Consider the following 21,617-nt stretch of genomic DNA (forward strand, 5'->3'; position numbering starts at 1 on the left):
TCCTTGTGGGTGGGAGTTGTAACTACTACTTTGTAGTTTTGACTCTAGCCTCCTACCTGATACAAAGGTTAACGGTAAACACTGAATGATTGAATGCTTGTGAATAAGTTTTAAGGAACTCATGAAATGTCTCCTTTTGTCTCACTCTGTAGCTCCTGATGGCTGTAAAGTACAAGAAAAGAAAACTCCCAGCCGCCCCGCTTCTACAGTTTCAGGACAAAATAGCAACCACTCAGGAAATAAGCCAGGTAAGATATTGGGCATTTGTGTGGAGAAGGGCAAGGTTATTTCAAAAGCCTCGGACAAATGATGATACGTAGAAACTAAAGGTAGAATTTAAAAGTGGTTGGTCCTGTCCTGGCCACCAAAACCCTCTCACATAGATTTGTGATGCAAAAGTAAAGTTTCTCAATTGCCTTAGAGTTCACTCTTTTAAATGGAAATGAAAACACAAGCCTTTTGAAATCATTTGATAGTCACTGAGATGACCTTCATGGACACATTCATTTACTATCAAGCAGCATCTAAAACAGTGGTTCTCAACCTCCCTCAAGCTGCGACCCTTTAATACAGTTCCTCGTGCTGTGGTGACCCCAACCATAACATTATATTTGTTGCTACTTCATAATTGTAACTTTGCTACCGTTATGAATCTTAATGTAAATGCCTGTGTTTTCTAACGGTCTTAGGCGACCCCTGTGAAAGGGTCATTCGAACCCAAAAGGGGTCATGCCCCACAGGTTGAGAACCACCGTTCTAAAAGGAGCTATGTTTGAAGCCAAGTTATAACACAATTTTTGAGCCTGAATGCCCAGCATTATTGTATCTCTCTTTTGCGACTTTTCTGAAAACCCACTCACATCTTTGCGAAGACACCCACGAGAGTAGTAAGCCTTTGTTCGTATCCCTGCAATGATCGTAACTGACCTACAGAGTAATTTCATGTAATCGCTGTGATTCATGATCTGTTCCATTCAGCGGCACAAAGAAACAAACTGTAAACATAACACAAACATCTGAACGGGCAGTGCCACCTTCTTCCCAGTGTCCCACAGCCACCGTGTGGCTCCTGGGCAAGTTGAACATGCAGCACAATGATGATGAGAGTCCCCGAGGTTCTTGGAAACCTGCTTCATATATTATTCAAGCCGGACCACTCAACTTCCGTGCATCAGTGAGAAGACAGACAGAAATGCCTGGGTCCGGGCTCACAAAACAGTCTCCATTATACTTAGTTTTGTCTTTTTGACATGTGGAAAGCATCTTTATCGAAGTAGATAAATCTGGCTTGTCATTTAGGAGGAAGACAGAAGTGGATATTGTTGCGTGAGCAGTATCAGCCACATCCTAATGAGCAGGCAGAGGTCTTCCCTTTACTCAGCCACCTCTGCCCGCCCACCTTCCCCGCCAACAGCCCACCTTCCCGCCAACAGCTTGTACTTCTTGGAGGTTTCTCTGTGCATGGGACTGGAGAGGGTACTGTGTCCCCAAGGGACTTACTCTAGTAGACCTTGAACTCCTAATCTTCATGTGAGCACTCTATGGAAGTAGAAGTTCCTTTTGGTTTTGTTTATTTGTTTTTGTTGTGCTGGAGAGCAAACCCAAGGCCTTACTTTATGCTAGGCAAGCATTGTGACACTATCTCTCTCCCAACCCAAAGTGGAAATTCCCTTTTTTCCAATGTTGTTTAGATTGTATTTATTTTAATATGGTGGGGGGCAGGGTGCTAAGTGAGAGACTCTATATCAAGAGAATAAAGTGGAGAGTGATAGAGCCAGACACCTGGTGTTCTTCTCTGGCCTTCATGTGCTTGTATAGACATGTGCGCGCGCGCACACACACAAATAGCCATAAATAACAAAAATAAAGGTCATCTGGAAGGGAAGCACTGTATTGTATATTCAAGAATTACTTCTTCTCCTTAGGACCCCCAATTCTTCATATGACCTGGGTTTCTCATTGTTCCTTTTGCATAGGAGAGGCATACCATAAATTTGTATTATTAAAATCATCTTTCAAAATTTGGGGTGAAATGTGGGATGTGCTTGAAAACAAGATAGAAGATTACATCTTTAGAATGATACCATTAACAGAACTTGTATGTGTACTTTTAAAAGTAACTTCTCTAAAACACTTACCATAATGTCCTTTGTGGTTGACCTTCAACCTTTATATTGCTAGTTTGTAGGAGTGCATAAACCTCAAATTTAAGGAACATTAAGTAACAAAGCAAACATTTTTCTTCTAATTTTACCTCGATTAGTTCTGTTTTTCTTTTCTTCAAAATAGTATTTGCTTTCATCAAAAATGCATAGTAGCACACCCACTCCGTGGATGACCCTTGACAGATTGCCTGGGCAAGGCCACATAGCCCTTTCTGATTTCACAATTATGACTTTTGGAGGTGGGGATGGATCATCCGACAGAAACATTTGAAACCTCCTAATAATTAAGAATCTGAAGACTGAGGAGATGGTTTATTCAATAAAGTGCTTGCCTTGCAAAAGACCTGTTTAGTTCCCCAGAACCCACAATGTCTCACTCGTCCGCCGTTGTAATCCCAGCACTGAGGAGGCAGAAACAGATGGATCCTGGAACTCACTGGTCTACCAGCCTAGCTTAGTTTGTGAGTCCTAAGTCACTGAGATCCCCTGTCCCAAAAGAACAAAGTGACAGAAGACCTCCACCTGTCCTTGGCCTCCTCATATGTACATGGCAAGCACATGCGTGCATTCACACACATGAACTAATGTACACATGCATAACACACACACACACACACACACACACACACACAAACACACAAATAGTCTAACAAAAACCTAGTCCAAAGATGTATCAACTTGTTGCTTCCGCGCTGGTGAATGACCGTAGGAAAGTATTAAGTTCGTTTTCTGTAATTAAACCATGAAGTGTTGGCTCGAGCAGAAACTTGCCACATACAGTAAAGACATTGCAGTTCATACCATACAGAAGTCCCGAGTCTGAGCTGAGTCACTTCAGGCAGTGTTCCCTGGAGTGTGCTCCCAACCAAGGCTGCAGCAGAAGCGCATGGCGCACAGCACAGCACGCAGTACCAAGAACACCATGGTTCGTTACACGTTTGGTTTTGAATTCATTTTTTGGTTGTTGTGAGTCCAGAAGACTTGCCCTGTTGCCCAGGTTTTCATGATGCTCGCCTTCTGTTACATGACCCCACAGAGGGGTCGTAACCACAGTGTAAGCAGCTCCGATTTGATAAGAATAATAGAAATCTGAAAGCTTAGTGACATAAATATTGTATTATCTGATGAAAATATCAAAAGGCTTCAGAAAAATCACGATTTTACTTGAGTTGTTTGTTGGTTTTTTGGTTGTTTTCTGATGGTGTGGGGAATCGAAACCAAGGACTTTCACATACTAGCCAAGCACTACCTCTGAGCTCTACCCCCAGCTCCTTAATGCTTTAAAATAGAAGAAAAATACCTGGGGACACTCAGGAAGGTAATGATAACAAAGCATAAGAATATTAATATTTCAATAAAATTTTTAAAAATTTAATTATGTAGGCTGGGCATAGTAGTGCAAGGATCTCTGAGTTCAAGGCCAGCCTGATCTATAAAACGAGTTCCAGGTCAGCCAGGGCTCCACAGAGAAACTCTGTCTCAAAAAACAGAAGAAAAAAAATTAATTATATGTATATGTGTTTCTGTATGTGGATATGTGTCCATGTGAGCAAGTCCCCATGGAAGCCAGAAGAGCTTTGAGATCCCTGGGGCTGGAGTCCAGGCAGTTGTGAACCACCACCACCACCCCAGGAGGATGCTGGGAACCAAACTCAGGTCCTCTGCTAGAGTAAATGATTGCGCTTCACCACTTTTTAAATTCACTCTTCTCCTACTTTCTATCTCATTTCAGACCCTCCGCCTGTGCTCCGGGTTGATGATCGGCAGCGCCTGGCCCGAGAACGCCGTGAGGAACGGGAAAAGCAGCTAGGTAGTCCAAACAGCATTGCGTGTGTCTGCTGAGTGATGGCCTTGCTGAAAGGTTAACTTCAGTGCTCTAGGACAAGGGACACTTAACACCGAGAGAGTGGGCATCACTGTAACGTCCCTGCTGTTCTGTGTGCGTGTGCGTATTTGGCTGGTGGCTGGTGAAGCCACCTAGTGTGTGAGCTAAGCTTGGGAGTAGCACTAAATAGCAGTCCTCCACAGTCTACCAAACCAGAAAAGGGAAAACAGTCCAAAGGTATAAGACCTGACTCTTCCTGGTGTCCACATGGAAATAATCCTGCTGTTGACTTTACGGACAGGAAAGGCAGAGACCTGATGCCAAGGTCCCAGCCCTTCCTCTTGTCACCAGAGGCCCTCGTGAAAGGTCAGCAGCTCCAGTGTTGGTCGGCAGCCACCTGGGGAGCTGAGTCACAAGACTGGCTGACCAGGAAGTGGCAGCCTAGCACTCAGAGGAGGAACAGTCCCGTGTTCTAGAACACTGGCTTTGGAGGCCAGTGCCAACCAACCCTTCCTTCATTTGATACCTTCTGTTGGTTTTTTCAGAACTGCACTTTTTTTTTAACTTTTTAAAAATGATTTATTTTTATTTTATGTGCATTGGTGTTTTGCCTACGTGTGTGTCTGTGTGAGGGTGTCAGATCCCCTGGAACTGGAGTTACAAACGATTGTGGACCACCATGTGGGTGCTGGGAATTGAACCCAAGTCTTCTGGAAGATCGGTCAGTGCTCTTAACCACTGAGCCATCTCCCCAGCCCCCAGAACTGAACTTTTATATTGAGTGTTCTTATGGTTTCTATCCAACAGCAGTTTTTTTAATTTTACTTTTATTTTTGACAGTTTTATATAGATAGCATTTCAATTATTAACCCCTCACCCTTTTTTTCCTCACACCACTACTGTACCACCCCAAGTTCCTTTCCCACATTCATGTCGTGTGTGTATGTGTGTGTGTGTGCGCGTGCGCGTGCATGTCCCATTAGTATAACCAGAGCTGTCTGTGTGTCCAAGCGTTTGCTACCACTTATAGAGCATAGAGCATGGTAAGCTCATCTGTAGGTGCACAGCTAAAGGCAGTGTCTGCCTCTCCTCCCCCAGAGTCCATCAGTACAGTTCAGCAGGGAGGGGCATGCCACATTGCCAAACAGGGGTCCTTATGTGCTTTGAAAAGAAAATGTTTAGCTGTCTACAGTGTGTACATGTTTTGAAACTAAGGCGGTCTGGGGCCTGAGATCTTTGCAGCAATCGGCCTGTGCTTTGCTGCAGCTGTGTGTGGTCTCCAAGAGCTAGTTCAGCCACTGGCGGACCCAGCCTCTCTGGCCCCTTCCTTTTACTGTTCCTGATCAAGAACCGAAGTGCGTGTGGCACTCGTGGCCTGGTGACATTGGTGACTTTGTTTTAGCAGAGGCCTGTGTCTCATACTTGGTTCACTAGCAAGATGATGATGTCATTCCATTTGTTGCTTTGGTTTTTAATTTTGTTGATTTTTTTTTGTTTAATTTTTTTCTCGTGTGTGTGTGTGTGTGTGTGTGTGTGTGTGTGTGTGTGTGTGTGTGTGTGTGTGTGTGTGTTCCCAAGTGAAACTGACTGTTTGGAGGTCAGAAAACAACTTTTTGGATTGGTTCACTGCTTCTACCTTTGTGTAGGTTTTGGGAATCACCTTCAGGTCTTCGGGCCCGTGGAAAACCATTTTAGCCACTGAGCCATCCCGCCAGCCATTTTGGTTGGTTTTTCTTTTACTGACATAGGGTCTTATTATGTAGCCCAGGCTGGCCTCAAACTTGGGATCCTCCGCCTCCTTAGTGCTGAGACGACAGGCCCAGCGCGCCATAGCTGCTGAGATGTTTTCACTGACTTGCTGGGAAATAATCAAACCCTGCCGCTTCTCTGAGCCCGCTGTTTCCTCCTGGACCTACTGTCCCTGGCTTTTCTGCAGGGTTTCCTGCAGACGGGCAGTTCCTGGAAAGCAGGTTTGCGGTGGCCGTTAAGCCTCCACCCCCTCCGGTGCACACCCTGGTAGTGAGGTGGGTTAGACAAGTCGGCCTGCACGGGGGTATTCAAAATGAAAGGCTTTTAATGAGTGAAAACCTTTGAAATATGCACCATTATAAACAAACAACAAAAAGGTTGGTTATGTCAACTCTACCATGCTTTCAAACCTTGTAGTGCTACCTCTATGGAAATATTTCAATTTTAAGAGGGAACTGTAAAAAAATTAATGGCCAATGATTATTTCCTGTTGGATATATGTCGAAATTAACATTGAATCATTTTAAAGTTATTATTTTTTTCTTGTTGATTTGTTTTTCAGTCCAGATCTTTTAAAGGCATAGTCTGGAGTCAAGAGGAAAGGATTGGGTGGTTTCTTCCGGGGGCATGGTGTGCTTTTACTGGTGGGCAAGTAGGCAGGGTCTATTAGTATGAATAATATTTATGTTAATATTGTCTGTGTTAATGTCTGAGTCATGCTTTAATGTTTTCATGGTCAGATTGTGTCACTTGGCCTGTTCTTTCTACAGTAGTATCCTTCCATTTTTCGTATAAAATCCGGTATAATCCTGCCTGTGTGAGACTGCTCTGTTGGTTGGTTGGACATGGGGCATATGCTCTCAGAAAGCTTTTTTTTTCTTTCCCTGTCTAAAAGCTTTGTAAGTGGTTTCCTCAATCACTCCATCTAAATCAATTTAGGCCATTCCTTACAATGCCCTCTTGATTTCTGTGTCTCTCTTGCTGTCTCCCTTCCAAGCTTTATTTATTTATTTTCCACCTAGGGAGCAATGTCTTTGTCCTGGTCTTTGTTCTGATGGCTTCAGCCCTCTCTCAGGTGATGTTGATGGTTCCCACATCTCTCCTCCTAAGGCAGCAGGTGTTTTCTGTTGTCTGTGACAGAGCTTGTTTTTAGAGTTTTTGACCTGGGTCTCTCTCCGCAGCTGAGGCTGGCCTCAGACTCCCAGCACTCCTCCTGCCTCAGTGCTCTGAGTGTTGCAATTACAAGTGAGAGTCACCACATCTGCTTTAAACCCAGCCACCTAAGCTGAACACGAGGGAAAGCATATCTTAGAACATATATGCTCAACATATTTTGTGGGAATAAGAAATCACCTACTAAGCTGTGTTGTTTACTACTGAAAACATCCCCTTGATTCACCTTACAGAGCCCCCAGACACTGAGTCAACAGGACTAAACTTTACACACTTTAAATTCAATTAAAAACTTTCTTTTGAGGGACGGGTTCTTTGCTTGAGACAGGGTCTCATGTAGCCCAGGCTGGCCTTGAGTTTACTAGTAGACAAGGATGACCTTGAATCTCTAATCTTCCTTCATTCATTTCCCAAGTGCTGCACCGCAGTAGGTAGGAAAAGGCTTTTCAAAAAGATTAATTAAAAAAAAGTGTGGGGACACGTTTGCATCAGTGAACACGTGAGTGCAGATGCCTGATTTGCCTAGAAGGGAGTGCTGGATTTCCTGGAGATAGGAGCTGGTAGTTGTGAGCCACCTGATGTGAGTGCTAAGCACTGAACTTGGGTTCTCTGCAAGACAAACATTAACCACTCAGCCATCTCCCCAGCTCCAGGAAAAAATTCTTGTATCTTAAAACAAACAAGTAAACACATGGAAAAGTTTCCTTCAGACATAGGATAAGCCTCTAAATAAAACACCACATTTTCTACCTATTGTGGCATTTGCCAGGCTAAACCACAAGCCTTTCCGTGTTCACTGGCAAAAAAACAGTCCTCCACATTTCTTTTTGAAAATACTATAGAGTGAGTTTGAAGTGTTAGGTTTAATTTCTCAAGTGTTTTGGCATACTTTTGGTAATTTGGCAAGTTAGCTGAGGTAATTATATTAGACTTTGCCCTTCCAGACATAGCTTTATTATTTTGCCTTTTCTTTCTTTCTAATTTTAGTGTGTTATCAATTCAGGGCCAGCAGTATTAGTGAGTACAGTGGAGAGATAAATGGCCATTTCAGCCGGGCATAGAGCGTCCATCTCAAAAACACTGATAACAAATTAGTATTTGCTAATTATTTTGTCTTTTTCAAATACCAAATCTTTGTGTGTGTGTGTGTGTGTGTGTGTGTGTGTGTGTGTGTGTGTGTGTGTGTGTGTCTTCTTGCTGTTATTGTTGTTATGGTACCTAGGTTGTTGTACATGCTATAGGTAAGCAGTCTAGCTCTGAACTACACCCCTGACCCTTTGAGACCAAAATCTTTATGTGACTATATTTTTATTCTCACCTGGGGCTGTCTGGACTTTCCTCCATCCTATAAAATCAGGGAAGAGGGATGGAGACAGCTTAGTGCGTAAACGCTCCTAATGCGGAATGAGAATCCACGTGTGTACTGTGGCATGAATGTACCACATACACTTAGACACACGTGAAATATAAATGCAATTTAAAATTTTTAAACGATGAAAGACTATTACAGAATATATGTTATCATTGATACAGCTCTTGTTGAGTTCATAATTCTTTAATTAGTGTTGGCTTCTGCAGCTAAGTTTAAAGCTGTCTAAGAGATCTATCAGAATGTATTTTCAAAAAAACACAATGATACAAAAATGATTTTAGCTTTGGAACAAATTTCAATTAAATTAGCTGAGAAAATTAGATTAGACTTCCAGCCATAGCTTTATCACTTGGTCTTTTTTTTTTTCTTTCTTTCTAATTTTAATGTGTTATCAATTCAGGGACAGCAGTATTAGTGAGTACAATTGAGAGATAAATTATTTCAACTTGGTATAGAGCATTCATCTCAAAAACACTGACAAGCAAATTAATATTAATTAGCAAACCCTCAGTGATGGTATAACCCTGACTAGAGCCGTGTGTGAAACCCGTTCTGATGTGTAGCGCAGTTTTGTTGTGAGGGAAGCTTTGGGGACCTCAGAGACTAGTTCCAAAAGAAGTGGGTGGGGGGAGACACAAAAAGGATGGGGACCTGAGAGGGGCAGCGTGTCAGCATCAAGGCATCGATCCTTACAGGCAGCCTCCCATCCAGATCACAGACTGATCTGTGATCAGTCTCAGCACTGGCCGCCTAACCCCTGGCTCCTGGTGAACATACAGACGTTCCTAGACTGGCGTGTGGGTAAGAGACAGCTCTGAGACCAGACAACTTTGCGACCAGACGCCTCCTGTGGGAGGAACATGGACATTAGCACACACCAGAGCAGCTGTGTCAGGATGGGGCTCAGGCTGGAAGACTAAATGCTCGTCTGTGAGTGAGTTAGGTAAACGGGATCTGAGTGAGGTCTTCAGATCAAGTGAATAACCAGATGACCAGCTCACCTTTTTACTCCCGAATTTACTTTGCCTTTAAGTGTGAGAATAAAAGAATCGTAAACCTGGGCAGTAAGAATTCTTGTGAGCAGATGATAAATTAATTCCAAGGGTGGCGTTGAGTAATGGGGATCTTCCCTGTCTCTCCCCGTGTGGAGGAGGAACATTAGTCACCGGAGAGGTTCCAGCCCAGACCTTTTACCAGAATGGCCCATTGTGCTGCTTCCATGTGAGACGGTCGGGAGTTTGTTGTGAGATACGGAGCGGGTTACCTCACTTCCACGTCTCACAGCAGTGCCGGTCTGAGAGCAGGGCTGTGAAGATAATCCCTGGACATGACTTGGTCCGTATAAAGGACGAGCGGAGCCTCTTTCCAGACGATGATGATAAAGGAGGGGCGTGGCCAGTCACGTGACTAGGTGCCGGGCACTCTAGGCCGGATTATTCTGACCTAAGGAATAGCAGATAGAGGGATGTCTGTGGTTCCTGGGAGGGCTCTGTGAGGCAGCCAGGAGAGGACGATGCTTCCATCCCCTGAGGAGCGTCTGAGATTAGGGTTGGGATGGTAACCAGAAGTTCCGAGGTCAGCCATTGGTCAAGCAGAGGCTAAACACAGATTAGAATTTCTGGAACTTTCTCTTTGTCTTGCTTCCTTATCACGAGTCCTTCTCCCCACACACAAGGGGAGAGCTGTAGGGTTTTCACATGTGTAAATTGCTATTCCAGCACCTCGGTTCCATTAGCCCTCCAGCACAGGGAAACAGGCGGAGTGGGAAGCCCCCTCAGACAGGAGACAGTGTTCTGGGGTTGTTGTGGGTGTCAGCTGCATACTCTTAATTACAGTTAAAGGGAAAGACAGCTTTATCCCAGCACTTGAGATACTGAGACAGAAGGATTAACCTGAGCTCAAAACCAGCTTGGGCTACATAATGACTTCCAGGCCATAAGCTACAGAGTGAAATCCCATATGTATATAAACAAGTGGGAAAGCTTTGAATTACATTCATCAAAGCAATGTAAGTCACGTTGCTTGAGAGTCTTTCAGCTCTCCCTCCCTCCCTCCTGTCCATCCATCCTTCTCCACAGAACCCCTCCATGCTAGGAATGGACCCCAGGGCATGCTTTAAAGGATCCACTAGACTAGGCAGGAGCAGAGTGACACTTTGGGTACAGACATTGTCTGAATGGAGCTGGGGAACCCTCAGACTGACACCCAGGAGAGATTTCTGACAGGAGGAGGCTTGAGCGCCAGACCACCAGGCAGGAGAGATCTGGACCGGGTCAGCAGCAGTGAGGGTTCAGGGAGCTGACGGTTTCTCTAGATTTGTATATTGAGGAAAGCTGGTAGAGTAGATGTGAAGAAGTAAAAGAAAAAGGAGAGTCCAGTGCAGAAGGGCAGGAGAGTGAACAATACCAGCAAGAGGGTTAGGGAGAGCACACTGGATCTGAGAGCTTTCTCTAAGGTGTGACAAAGAGTCCAGTGTCAGGCTTCTGAGGGGAGCCACGGAGGAGGAGCCTTCGCATTCACACAGTGTTCCCAGGAGCCCGATGGGAGAAGACAAGCAGGAGCAGGTTCTGCTTTAGGGGAGGTGAGAACGTGCAGGCGGATTCCAAGCTTTGGAATCAGCTGAATTAAAATCCCAGCTCTGGGATTTTGCACCACGTGATCTTGGGAACATGATTTAACTTCTTTGGATCTTCTCGTTTCAATTCCAAGCCGACTTTGTAGTAGTAATATTTTCACTTACTACATTTTTATTTTCATTAGTCTTATAGTTCTTTGTTGCTTATTCCTTTTTCTTGGTAGCCTGGAGATCACTTCCAGGGCCTTGCATAACCAGCAAGCATGTTACTGGTAAAGGAGCTATACGCTGAGTCTTTTAAACCGCGTGTCTGGTTATTTGAGAGTTAGCCTCATTTTTTAAAAAAAAGTTTCGGTCTTAATTTAGGATTGATTTTATTCCATCTACCATTTGGGGGAGGGGGGAGAATGTGGTGGGGGTTGAAACAAGGTCTCCGGATGTAGCACAGTCTGGCCTTGAACTCACGATACACTTGCTCAGCCTCCCAAAGACTAGGGGCATCTCCAGCATTCCCAGATTCTTGCAGCATTTTAAAAACCTTTCCTCCTCTGTTTTCCTTTTACAGGAAGGGGTAGTGTGCAGGATTTGGAAGTGGGGATTGGTTTGATGCAAATAAATACTGTTCATTTCATGGTTTCTTTGCCAGTTTGTAAGTTCTGAGTGCTTTTTCTATGCTGTTAGTTATCATTTCCTTTCTGTTTCAAAAGTCATTAACTTCTGCAGCGTGTGTTGTTGCCTCAGTTTCTCTTGTGTGTGTGTGTGTGTGTGTGTGTTAGGATCTGGATCCAGGGCTTCATATTCATACTCTACCACTAGGCTAAAACTCCAACCCTATTAAATGAAATGAGTTAAGTATTTCCTACATGAATGCTCTAAGTCCTGGAAAGTAATTTTACTCCCCTACTCTAGATTCTCTTATTTTCCCCTTCCCTCAGGCCCCTTCTCAGAATCAGTGAGCTCAGTTAAGCTACATCTCCTTCAAAGAATTGTTGCCTATATTCATTGTGTTTGCAACAACCAAAAAAAAAAGGCATTTACTTGACTGTATACAATTGCAGCAAGTGTTGGAATAAACACTATGAAGATTAAAGACCAAGCCTCAGGCCCTGTGTATGTTAGGCAAGAGTTCTACCAGTGAGCTGGAGCCACAGCTTGATTCAAATCTTCACATTCAAAATGAAAACAAAGCAAAGTATGGTGATACATGCCTATAAGTCCAGCATGGGGGAGGCAAAGGCCAATCTGAGTTAGTGAGTTCCAAGCTGGCCTAAAATACATAGCAAGGTGCTGTCTCAAAACAAATAAATAAATTATACACACACACATAATACATATATCTTAGAGATTACTGTATACTTTTTATCTAACTTAAAAATCAGCTAATTTCCCCAGGATTTCAAAGTATTAATAGCATATTAATAAATAGTATATATACAGTATGTTCTTATCCCTGTCCGTTTTGACCCTTTGTGGCACTACTGGCTATTCTGGTACTCATCATTACGGGGAATGCTTCTGCACCTTACTTTGAAATTCAGGTTGGCATTGTAGCCCAGTGATAGAGTATAAGGCCCCGGGCTCAGACCCTAGCACGAAAAAAGAAAAAAAGAAACAGGCAAGACTGTATATGTTGTAGAAGTTGATGACATCTGTGTGTTCTCCATTCTCCTCATACAGCAGTGAAATACATCGTTCACCTGTCTAGATAGAAGCCTGCTCAGCAGGACCAGGACAGTCCCAGACTGTGATGGGCGAGGGTGGGGTGTCTACCCAGCCTGTGAGCACTCCGGGTTCCTCCTTCCCGTATCCTTCTAGTAGCTGAGTGCTGTCTGTGGCAGTAGAACAGGAGTTACCAGGATCAGCACACAGCCTTGTGATTTCCACGTGTTGGACCCACACCGCAGCATGGCACTGTACCAAGTGTTCTGCCTGTTACCATGAGCTCACCAACCGTCCTGTCAGGAAGTCAGTGCTGGACTAGTTTCAGGAAGAGGACCCCAGGCATCATCACTTGTCCAGTGGTCCACAGCTGCTCAGGGGCAGGATGTGGGTAGGTTCAAGTTCCTGTGAGCTTGTGTGTCTACCCCACTACCTTTTTGCATCCTAAATCCTCTTGGCAAAAGGTACTGTGCAATTTCTAAATAGAATCCGAACTGATAGTGAGTTTCTGTTTTATATGGCACCGACATGTTGTTCCCATTTACTGTGCCATTGAAGCATCCTGGTTGCAGCAGTTCAGGTGGAACTGATTTGCTCCTGTCCCTGTTAAAGAGGCTTGGGAGGTGGCATCCATTTCTTTTTAGTTTAAGAGCCTGTGGACTAGGAACGAATTATATAACTTCAAAGGATGAAAGGTGAATATTCACAGTGTTTTATGGTTTGTCTGGACATGCTCTTCTGTTATAAAGCTGAGTCTTTATGAAGTTAAATGTTGAGGACTTAAAGATGTAACGAGCTTTATTGGCCATCCGGAGCTGCTGCCCTCACAGAATTCCATTGGCGGGTGATTTCAGCATCAGAATTATGTTTTCTCACAGTCTGGAGTCAGGGATGCCCAGATCAGTGTTTGGGTCCATGCCTGCTTGATGAGGCTCTTCCTCTGAGCACAGGCTTCAAAAGAGAAAAGAATGGGCCATGAAAATGGGTCAGTGGTAAAGGTACCTGCCACACCAACGCATCATGCACACACAGAGTGTAAAGATAAAAATAATACATATTGGACTGGAGAGATGCCTCAGAGGTTAAGAGCGCTGACTGTTCTTCCAGAGGTCCTGAGTTCAATTCCCAGTAACTGCATGGTGGCTCACAACCATCTGTAATGAGATCTGATGCCCTCTTCTGGCCTGCAGTCATATATGCTGTATACATAATAAATAAATAAATCTTTTAAAAAAATACATATTATACACACACACACACACACACACACACACACACACACAAAGAGAGGGAGAGAGCTCTGCTATATCTTCTTAAAAGAACATTTATTCGCCAGGCAGTAGTGGCATATGCCTTTAATCCCAGCACTTGGGAGGCAGAAACAGGTGGGTCTCTGAGTTCGAGGCCAGCTTGGTCTACAGAGCAAGTTCCAGGACAGCTAGGGCTACCCAGAGAAACCCTGTCTTGAAAAACCAAAGCAAAACAAAACAAAAAAAACAAAAAGCAAAAAACAACAACAACAACAAAACCCACTCATTCTATCAGATAAGGGTTCCCCTCCTTAGGGACCCGTTTGAACTTTTATTATTTTGTATTTTTGCTTTTTGAAGCAGGCCCTTCTGCATGGCCCAGTGGCCTGGGACAGTGGTCTTCCTGCTTTAGCTTCAGTGCTGAGATTATAGGCATGCACCGCCATGCCCAGCTAGTTCAGTCTTTATTACCTTCTAAAAGACTTATTTCCAAATACAGTCACACTGGGGATGGGGATTAGAGCTTTAACACAAGAATGTGGAGTTGGGGGACACACTTCAGTCTATTAGCAATAGATGATTGCTTTTTCTTTTTCGTGTTTGTTTGTTTCAAGACAGAGTTTTTCTGTGTAACAGCTCTGGCTGTCCTGGAACTCACTCTGTAGACCAGGCTGGCCTCGAACTCACAGATCAGCCTCCTCCGCCTCCCAAGTACTTGGGATTAAAGGTGTGTTCCATCACCACCCGACAATTTTTTTCCTTATGTTCAAAATTCTTACTGAAAAAAAAAATGTGTGACCTCAAACTAAGTAATAGTTTAAATTACTAAAATTCATAATAAATATACTTTAAATTCTTAAAATAATGAATACCTATGTTACCCTTCAGTTTAAAAGGTTGCATGATCTGCACTTAGCAGCTCATCCTGGCACTCACCAGCAGGCTCTAAGATGACCAGAAAGTAATATTTGCTTTTCCAACATTGTTTGCCTGTTCTCTGTATGACTGTTTACAGACGATTGTTGTGTTGGGGGCGTGGGGGAGGGGCGGGGGCTTGGGGGAGGGGCGGAGCCCTGCAATAGGGTCTCCACTTCCTGTTAAAGACAGAGATGGAAAAGATTGGACTATAGAGATGACTGTGGCTACGAGGGGGAGTGCTTCCCTAATATGAATATGCCAGGCTACAGTCTGTCCCCTAGCAGCCCCAACATTTTTCAAAGAAGAGAGAAATTCTTCTTTCAAAGGATTATTTGTTGTAAAATTAATCACTTTGATGTCAAATCTTGCGGTTTGTAACACAACCATGAGTGCCTTTCATTTTCTTAATTGAAATGGTGGTCAGTTTTCCTGAACTCTTCCAGAGAACTATTCTCATTGCTTTAAGTATAATTATATTTTAACCCCCATAACACGAGAGTTCCTTTGTTTCCCCACAACTTACTCTGATAGAACTCGTTCCAGAAAACTTAACCAAGATTGGGTGAGCCAATCAGTAGTTCACAGTGAACCAGGAAGTAATTCTTAAGACGTTTGGATGTGTTCAAGTGTGGAACTTAGGAGTGGGGAAGGGAGGAGGGCTGTCTTTTGCTACATAGAAACCGGAGACTAGGAAATGCTAAAGCTTGTGGGAGATGTCAAGAAAGCCCTTCAGAAGATCATATGTTGCAGGTCTCTTCACGTGCCATCAGAGGACTGATTGTCTCAGATCTACCTGCGAGGTTTATTAGAAATATAAATTACTTATCCCCAGCACCACCAAAAAGTAACCGAGCATCATTTTGTTATTAGTAACCCTGACTATGAGGATTGTAGCCCAGCGATTGAATTCTAACTAGATGCCTTTACCCTTTCCTGCTCCCCCCACCCAGACTTCCAAAGGACGTTAGGACATGGAAGGTTAGAAGTCGCTGCCTTCGAGAGTGGATTAGCTGGAGACTGAACCGGAATAGGAAGGAGGGAAAACATTGCTGGAGAGCAGAGCACGGCTCAGATTGCCTGGAGTCAGGAGGCTGTGTTGAGAACAGGACAAGGGAAGCAGGCAAGATCTGGGCAGTCAGAGGAGTCTGCATCTAAAGAAGAAATTAGTCACAAATGTTTATTCCATTTCATTACTGCCCCGCAATGCTGGCATCAAACCCAGAGCCTCACAGATGCTGTGCAAACATATTCCCACAGAGCCACTTCCCCAACCTGGGATCCTTCAGATTTTTAAAGTATTCCCTCTGACTCAGCAGCTCTGCTTCTGCGTGGCATACCCACCCATCTACAGAGATCTGTGGCTAGCACAATGGCATCACTCAAAGTGTGAATTAGTTTAAAAGAAAAAAAAACTAAAAATGTTTCAGATAACCTATCAAGCAAGCGGTGATTGTTTATTTGAACAGTGCATAAATGATAAGATGCTATACAGCCATTAAAAATGCAGTTAGATTTGGGTTTTCCTATTTTAATATGAGAAGATCTCTAAGAGACTTTAAGCAGAAAAAGTTAAGAGCAGAATATTTACACTCTGGAATGATATGAATGGTATACATGTCTCGTGGAGATAGAAATGGGATATAACAGGTTCCACAGTAAGAGGAAGACAGTCATTTCACCTTGTAGATCCATTATAGGGCCGGGTGTAGTGGCACACTCCTTTAGTCCCAGCACTCAGAATCAGTGGCAGGCAGATTTCTGAGTTGGAGTTCATCCTGGTCTACAGAGCAAGTTCCATGACAGCCAGGGCTACACAGAAACCTTGTCTCAAAAAACAGAAGAAAAAAAATCTACCACTATAACCTACCATTCTATGTCTAGTATCACTAAGAACTTGCCTGTAATGTGTTCTCAAGTAAAAACTCCAAACACTATATACCTGAGTACTGTGTGCACCTGTTAAGTTTCAAGATGGCTTCTCACAGTGTCCCTCTTTATTCCTTCAGTGTGTGTTGCATTGAGTGCACATACATGTTCTTTCTTAAAGTCAATATTTAACTTGAGCCTGAGAATTTCTCTAGGACTGTGGGCTTTTATATAGGAAGGAGCTTTGAAAACTCGTTTCCTCGTTTTTGATCAGATGACTGAAATCCAAATGGCCGAGCTCAGGGCCAAGTACTCCTCATCCACAGAGCTGCTGGGGGAGGCCTGACTCCTCACTGACCCGAACGACTCAAGGCAGACTCCCCTTGAGTTGTCCTTGTCCTTCTACCAACAGCGAGCCACTTCAGTTCTTGCAGAAGGTCCCCATCCTCAGAAGACTAACTTTGAGAAATAGTTAATGAAGCAGAATTACAAAAAGCATTGACCCAAGTGTGGTGGTCCATGCCTGTAATGTCAGTACTTCTGGGGCAGAGGCAGGAGGATTTGGAATTCAAAGTCATCACGGGCTACATAAGACCCTGTCTCAAAAATCTAGATAAAGATTTTATGTTCCACATTTTCCTTGGACATTGTCACCTACAGTGTTAATAACACATGGATTTTTAGTTATCATGGTTGAAGGAAATACCATATTAAAGAAAATGGCTCTGAGGATCAGTTTGCCTCCTAAAATGGGGAAAGCACATATATAAAGGAGAAAAAAGTCTTCCGCCACCCAGTTGTTCTTGGAGTTCTTGGCTCCTCGTGTGTATTTGTGTGTGAGGGGGTGTGTTTGGAGGTGCGTGTTGTGGGTGGAGGTGTTCACACACATTTATGCACAAGTGTGGAAGCCAGAGGTGCGTGTCAGGTGTCGTGTCTCAGAAGCCATCCACCATGTTTCTGAGACAGGGCTCTCAGAATGAGCTTGCCAATTAAGCTAGCTGGCCAGTTAATATAGGGTTCTGCCTGTCCCAGCCCCCCCCAGGTTGGGTGCCGGGGAAAGAAATCAGGGCCTTATATTTGCAAAGCTACTACTTTATTGACTGATTGGACCATCCCTCTGACTTGTCAACAATGTTTTAGAAGTTAACATTGTTCTGGCTTTTGATGGAGCTAGGCATTATCTAACTACACTGTGACCTCCCTGGGTGCCAAAGACGGCCTCTTGTTCTCTCTCCTGGCTTAGCTGACTCACTGTGACGTACCTGTGAGGCACCTAATTCATCGCTTCTCAACTAATTATTTTCTCCACATTGTTTTGTACTTCCAGAGAACCAATGCTGTGATGAAAGAAATGTAGTTATTGCTGGGTATGGTGGCTTCCCCCTGTGATTTCAACACTTAGGAGGCTGAGGCAGAGGATTGTGATGAGTTCAAAGCCACCTTGGGCTACATAGTGAGTTCCAAGCCAGCTTGGACTACAAACTCAAAAAAATAAAAGTAAAAGTAAAAAAGAAGGAATGAAAAAAGAGAGAGGGAGGAAGGGGGAAGGAAAGGAGAGGCTGAGGGAGAGAATCTTTTTTTTTTTTTTTAATTGAAACAGGCTTATTATGTACTCTGGGCTAGCCTTCAGTGCTTGGTAATCCTCCTGCCTCAGCCTGCCGAGTGCTGTGTTTGCAGGTGTGTACCACCATGCCTGGCAGGATATCGCACTTTTTAATTTGTCGTTGTGATGGTGGTGTGTATGTGTGTGTGTGTGTGTGTGTGTGTGTGTGTGTGTGTGTGTGTGTGTGTGTGTGTGTGTGTGATGTGTGTGTGAGCAGCGTGCAGGCACACACAACCTTAGAGAGTCTGCTCTCTCCTCCCACTGCCGGTTCCAGGGATGAAACTCAGGTCGTCAGGCTTGCATTGGCAACTGCGTCTATGCGCTGAGCCATGTGACCAGCCCAGGGTATCAGTTTAAAAAGAGACAGGGACATGGTACTGTCGATCCTAGAGCATCACAATAGCATCAGTGCGTGCGGTCTATGCTATAAAGCCACGACACCAAACCAGGGATCTGTCCGTGTTCCCAAAGAACGGGATTCGGGGCCACGTCTTGGACGTAGTGAGGAAAGCGAGGCCAAGCTGCAGCCACACAAATAGAGCCCGTTTGTCAGTGTGGACCGCTTACCCAGCACTCACTAGTCAAGTCCTAAGCTTGCCTGTGTTGGCTCTCCCTGTCTGCCCCCAAAGCTGCACGAGAGATCGTCTGGCTGGAAAGAGAAGAGCGAGCCCGGCAGCACTATGAACGGCACCTGGAAGCCCGGAAGAAGAAGCTGGAGGACCAGCGGCTGAAGGAAGAGCGGAGGAGGGCCGCGGTGGAGGAGAAGCGAAGGCAGAGGCTGGAGGAGGACAAGGTGAGGACCCCCTCTGTGGAGGGAGGTGCCCCGGCTCCCGCAGTGCTGGGTGTCAGCAGGAAAGATGGCTGCGGTGTTGGGGAGCAGAGGCTGGGGGGACAGAAGCTGACTGGTTATCAGTGTCGCTGCTGGAACTTCGGGTACTCATGCCTCTCATCAAAGCACAATTCTCACTCATGCTTTATTCAGCTGTACTGAAGCGCTGAAATCCCCATGTGGGCTTCCGTAGGGCCTTGCCATTTGTAAACATTTCCATGTAGGTAAATCTTTCCACGTATCCACTTCATTTAACACTCACTCAAACTTTAAATAAGTGGTACATAGGTTTTGCAAAAAAAAAAAATAAATAAGTAAAGGTGGGGGTGGGGGGGTTATACTCAAAATAGTAAGTTACACAAGATTGTACAGCATAGGAAGCCACGAGCATCCTTGCTAGGTGAGGCAGAACATGCTTGTAATCCCAACACTCAGAAAACAGAAGCAGTAGGATTGCCACAAGTTCAAAACTAGCCTGGGCTATGTACCATGCCACAAAGAAAAGGAGATTTTCCTTTCTTGGAGCCCTCCCATTCTTGAGAGTTCGTTCTAACTTTTCCTTAATATTCACTCTGCTTGTGGGTAGGGGGAGAAGAAAAGCTTTTGTGTCCTCACTTTCTGAATTCCAGTTTTTAAATATGGCTCCATGTGAGGCTGGGGATATAGACAGGGGCCAAGCACTTGCTAGTATACAAAAGGTCCTGACACTTTGAATCTGTATCTCTCTCTCTCTCTCTCTCTCTCTCTCTCTCTCTCTCTCTCTCTCTCTCACACACACACACACACACACACACACACACACACACACACACACCAAACAACAACAACAACAAAAATCCCACCAATTAAGTGGGTCATAATGGTACACACCTATAGTCCTATAGTCCTAGCAGTGAGGAAGCTAAAGTAAGATGATCACAAGTTTGAGGCTAGCAAGACACTACATAACATGTATCAAAGTAAATAAAAACACATGTTGCATATCAGTTTAATGAAGACCTGTACTGCCGTGGCCCTTTCTGTGTGTTGGCAAAAGCGTCACACCCAGGAGGGAAGTATTTATTTGAGTGTCTGTTATATACAAAGGCTTTTGAACGAGGAACTAATGCTTGCAGAAACTGTCCAAAGATTGTTACTGTTCCGATCTTAAGAAAAAGTACAGAAGCTAGGAAATAGATTATGACAGCAATATAGTAGGGCAAGAATTTCGGTAGTCTACTCCACTCTGCCTGAAGCTGTGGAACCTTCACCCAGCTAAACCTAACGGCTGGCTCTTCTGTCCCACAAAAGGAACGCCATGAAGCTGTTGTACGACGGACAATGGAAAGGAGCCAGAAGCCAAAGCAGAAATATAACCGGTGGTCGTGGGGAGCCCCTCTCCACGGGAGCCCCACCATCCACAGCGCAGGTAAATACAGGCACCACTTTCAAGTCTCCTCTCCCAGTTTGGTTTGGTTTTTTCCTGGACAGTAAAAGTGCATTTGCTTTTTTTTTTTCCCCCCCCGAAATCTCTGCTGAAATCATTAAACTATAATTAAATGATGCCCCCGCTGTTTGAGGATAAGAGGGTGATGGAGGTAAGACCCAAGGACCTCTCTGCCTCCGCACGAGTTCCTTTCTGCTGGGGTTGCAGAGTCCCCTAGAAATGAAACTTACACAGCATTTCTAAAACTCGCCAGTCCGAACTATGTTAGTGACTCATCTGCATGAGGTTTTCATGGCTGTGGGATAAGTTAACCCAGGTCACTTTCTCCTCCTCCGAATCTGAGCAGTGTAGCTGGGTCAGAGTCAGTGCTATGTGGATGTGTGCTCTGACGCTAACATGTGCAGCCCTGATGTTCTGTAGAGACATGTGCAGCTGTCTTAGACTAGAAATAGTAGTGAGTGTCCACGCTACCTCTCTCCTTGAGTGGACAGAAAATTATATTGAAATATGAACTTAGCAAAAGATTTATTTTTGTACTGTAAATTCAATGCACCTTAACGCTTACATAGTATGTTAATTCTTTGTCATTTGTGTGAGTCTGGTACTCTCTCTCTTTTTTTTTTTTTAATCATGTCTTACATTCTGTCCCCAGATGGTTTGTTGAGTCATTATTCACCTTTTCCATCTAGCAGGTGTGGACCACCATGTCACAGCTTTGGGGGTGTACCAGAAAAGCTGGTACAGACATCCCTGTCATTGCCGCCTGCCTGCTTTAGCTAGCCCCTCAGACTGAGGACCAGTTCGTGGCTAACTGAACCATCACCACCCTAGTCATCCCGCATGCCCGCTGTCTATCACGTAAACCTAGATCTGAGATGGGCACAGTGTTTCTTAAGTGTGATGTTATGACTCAGGCGACTTAAAGCTGTTGAAATAATTACACATGGCATGCTTGCTTTCTCTTTAAGTCATTTGTACTAAAGCCTATTTAAATGTCTTTTAGCTAAGAATCATCTATAATCAAAAGCATGCATTTAATAGCTCCTGCAGCTATTAATGCTATGTACCTATAAACAACTTTACTATTATTTGAGTAATTGAATTGTTGTTTGCTTGTTTGCTGGGTTTTTTCATTACTGTTTTTCGTAACCACAGTTTATTTTCCCGTAACACTGAACCAAACGTAGAAGCACATTTTCCCCCATGT

General features: G+C 44.2%; 1 protein-coding gene across 9 annotated transcripts in view; it reads left to right on the forward strand.

The window, feature by feature from the left end:
* Map7 (microtubule associated protein 7) overlaps window positions 1–21,617 on the forward strand; it is a 143,392-nt gene that overhangs the window by 88,898 nt on the left and 32,877 nt on the right. For all 9 annotated transcript variants that reach the window (XM_052751148.1, XM_052751147.1, XM_052751142.1 and 6 more), the window contains 4 exons: window positions 153–248; window positions 3,898–3,975; window positions 18,785–18,948; window positions 20,275–20,392. In XM_052751148.1, coding sequence (XP_052607108.1) covers window positions 153–248; window positions 3,898–3,975; window positions 18,785–18,948; window positions 20,275–20,392 — 456 coding nt within the window. The remainder of the gene's footprint in view (window positions 1–152; window positions 249–3,897; window positions 3,976–18,784; window positions 18,949–20,274; window positions 20,393–21,617) is intronic.

Source organism: Peromyscus californicus, unplaced genomic scaffold, assembly GCF_007827085.1.
Source record: "Peromyscus californicus insignis strain IS unplaced genomic scaffold, ASM782708v3 Scaffold_22__1_contigs__length_63687245, whole genome shotgun sequence".
Classification (NCBI taxonomy): Eukaryota; Metazoa; Chordata; class Mammalia; order Rodentia; family Cricetidae; genus Peromyscus; species Peromyscus californicus.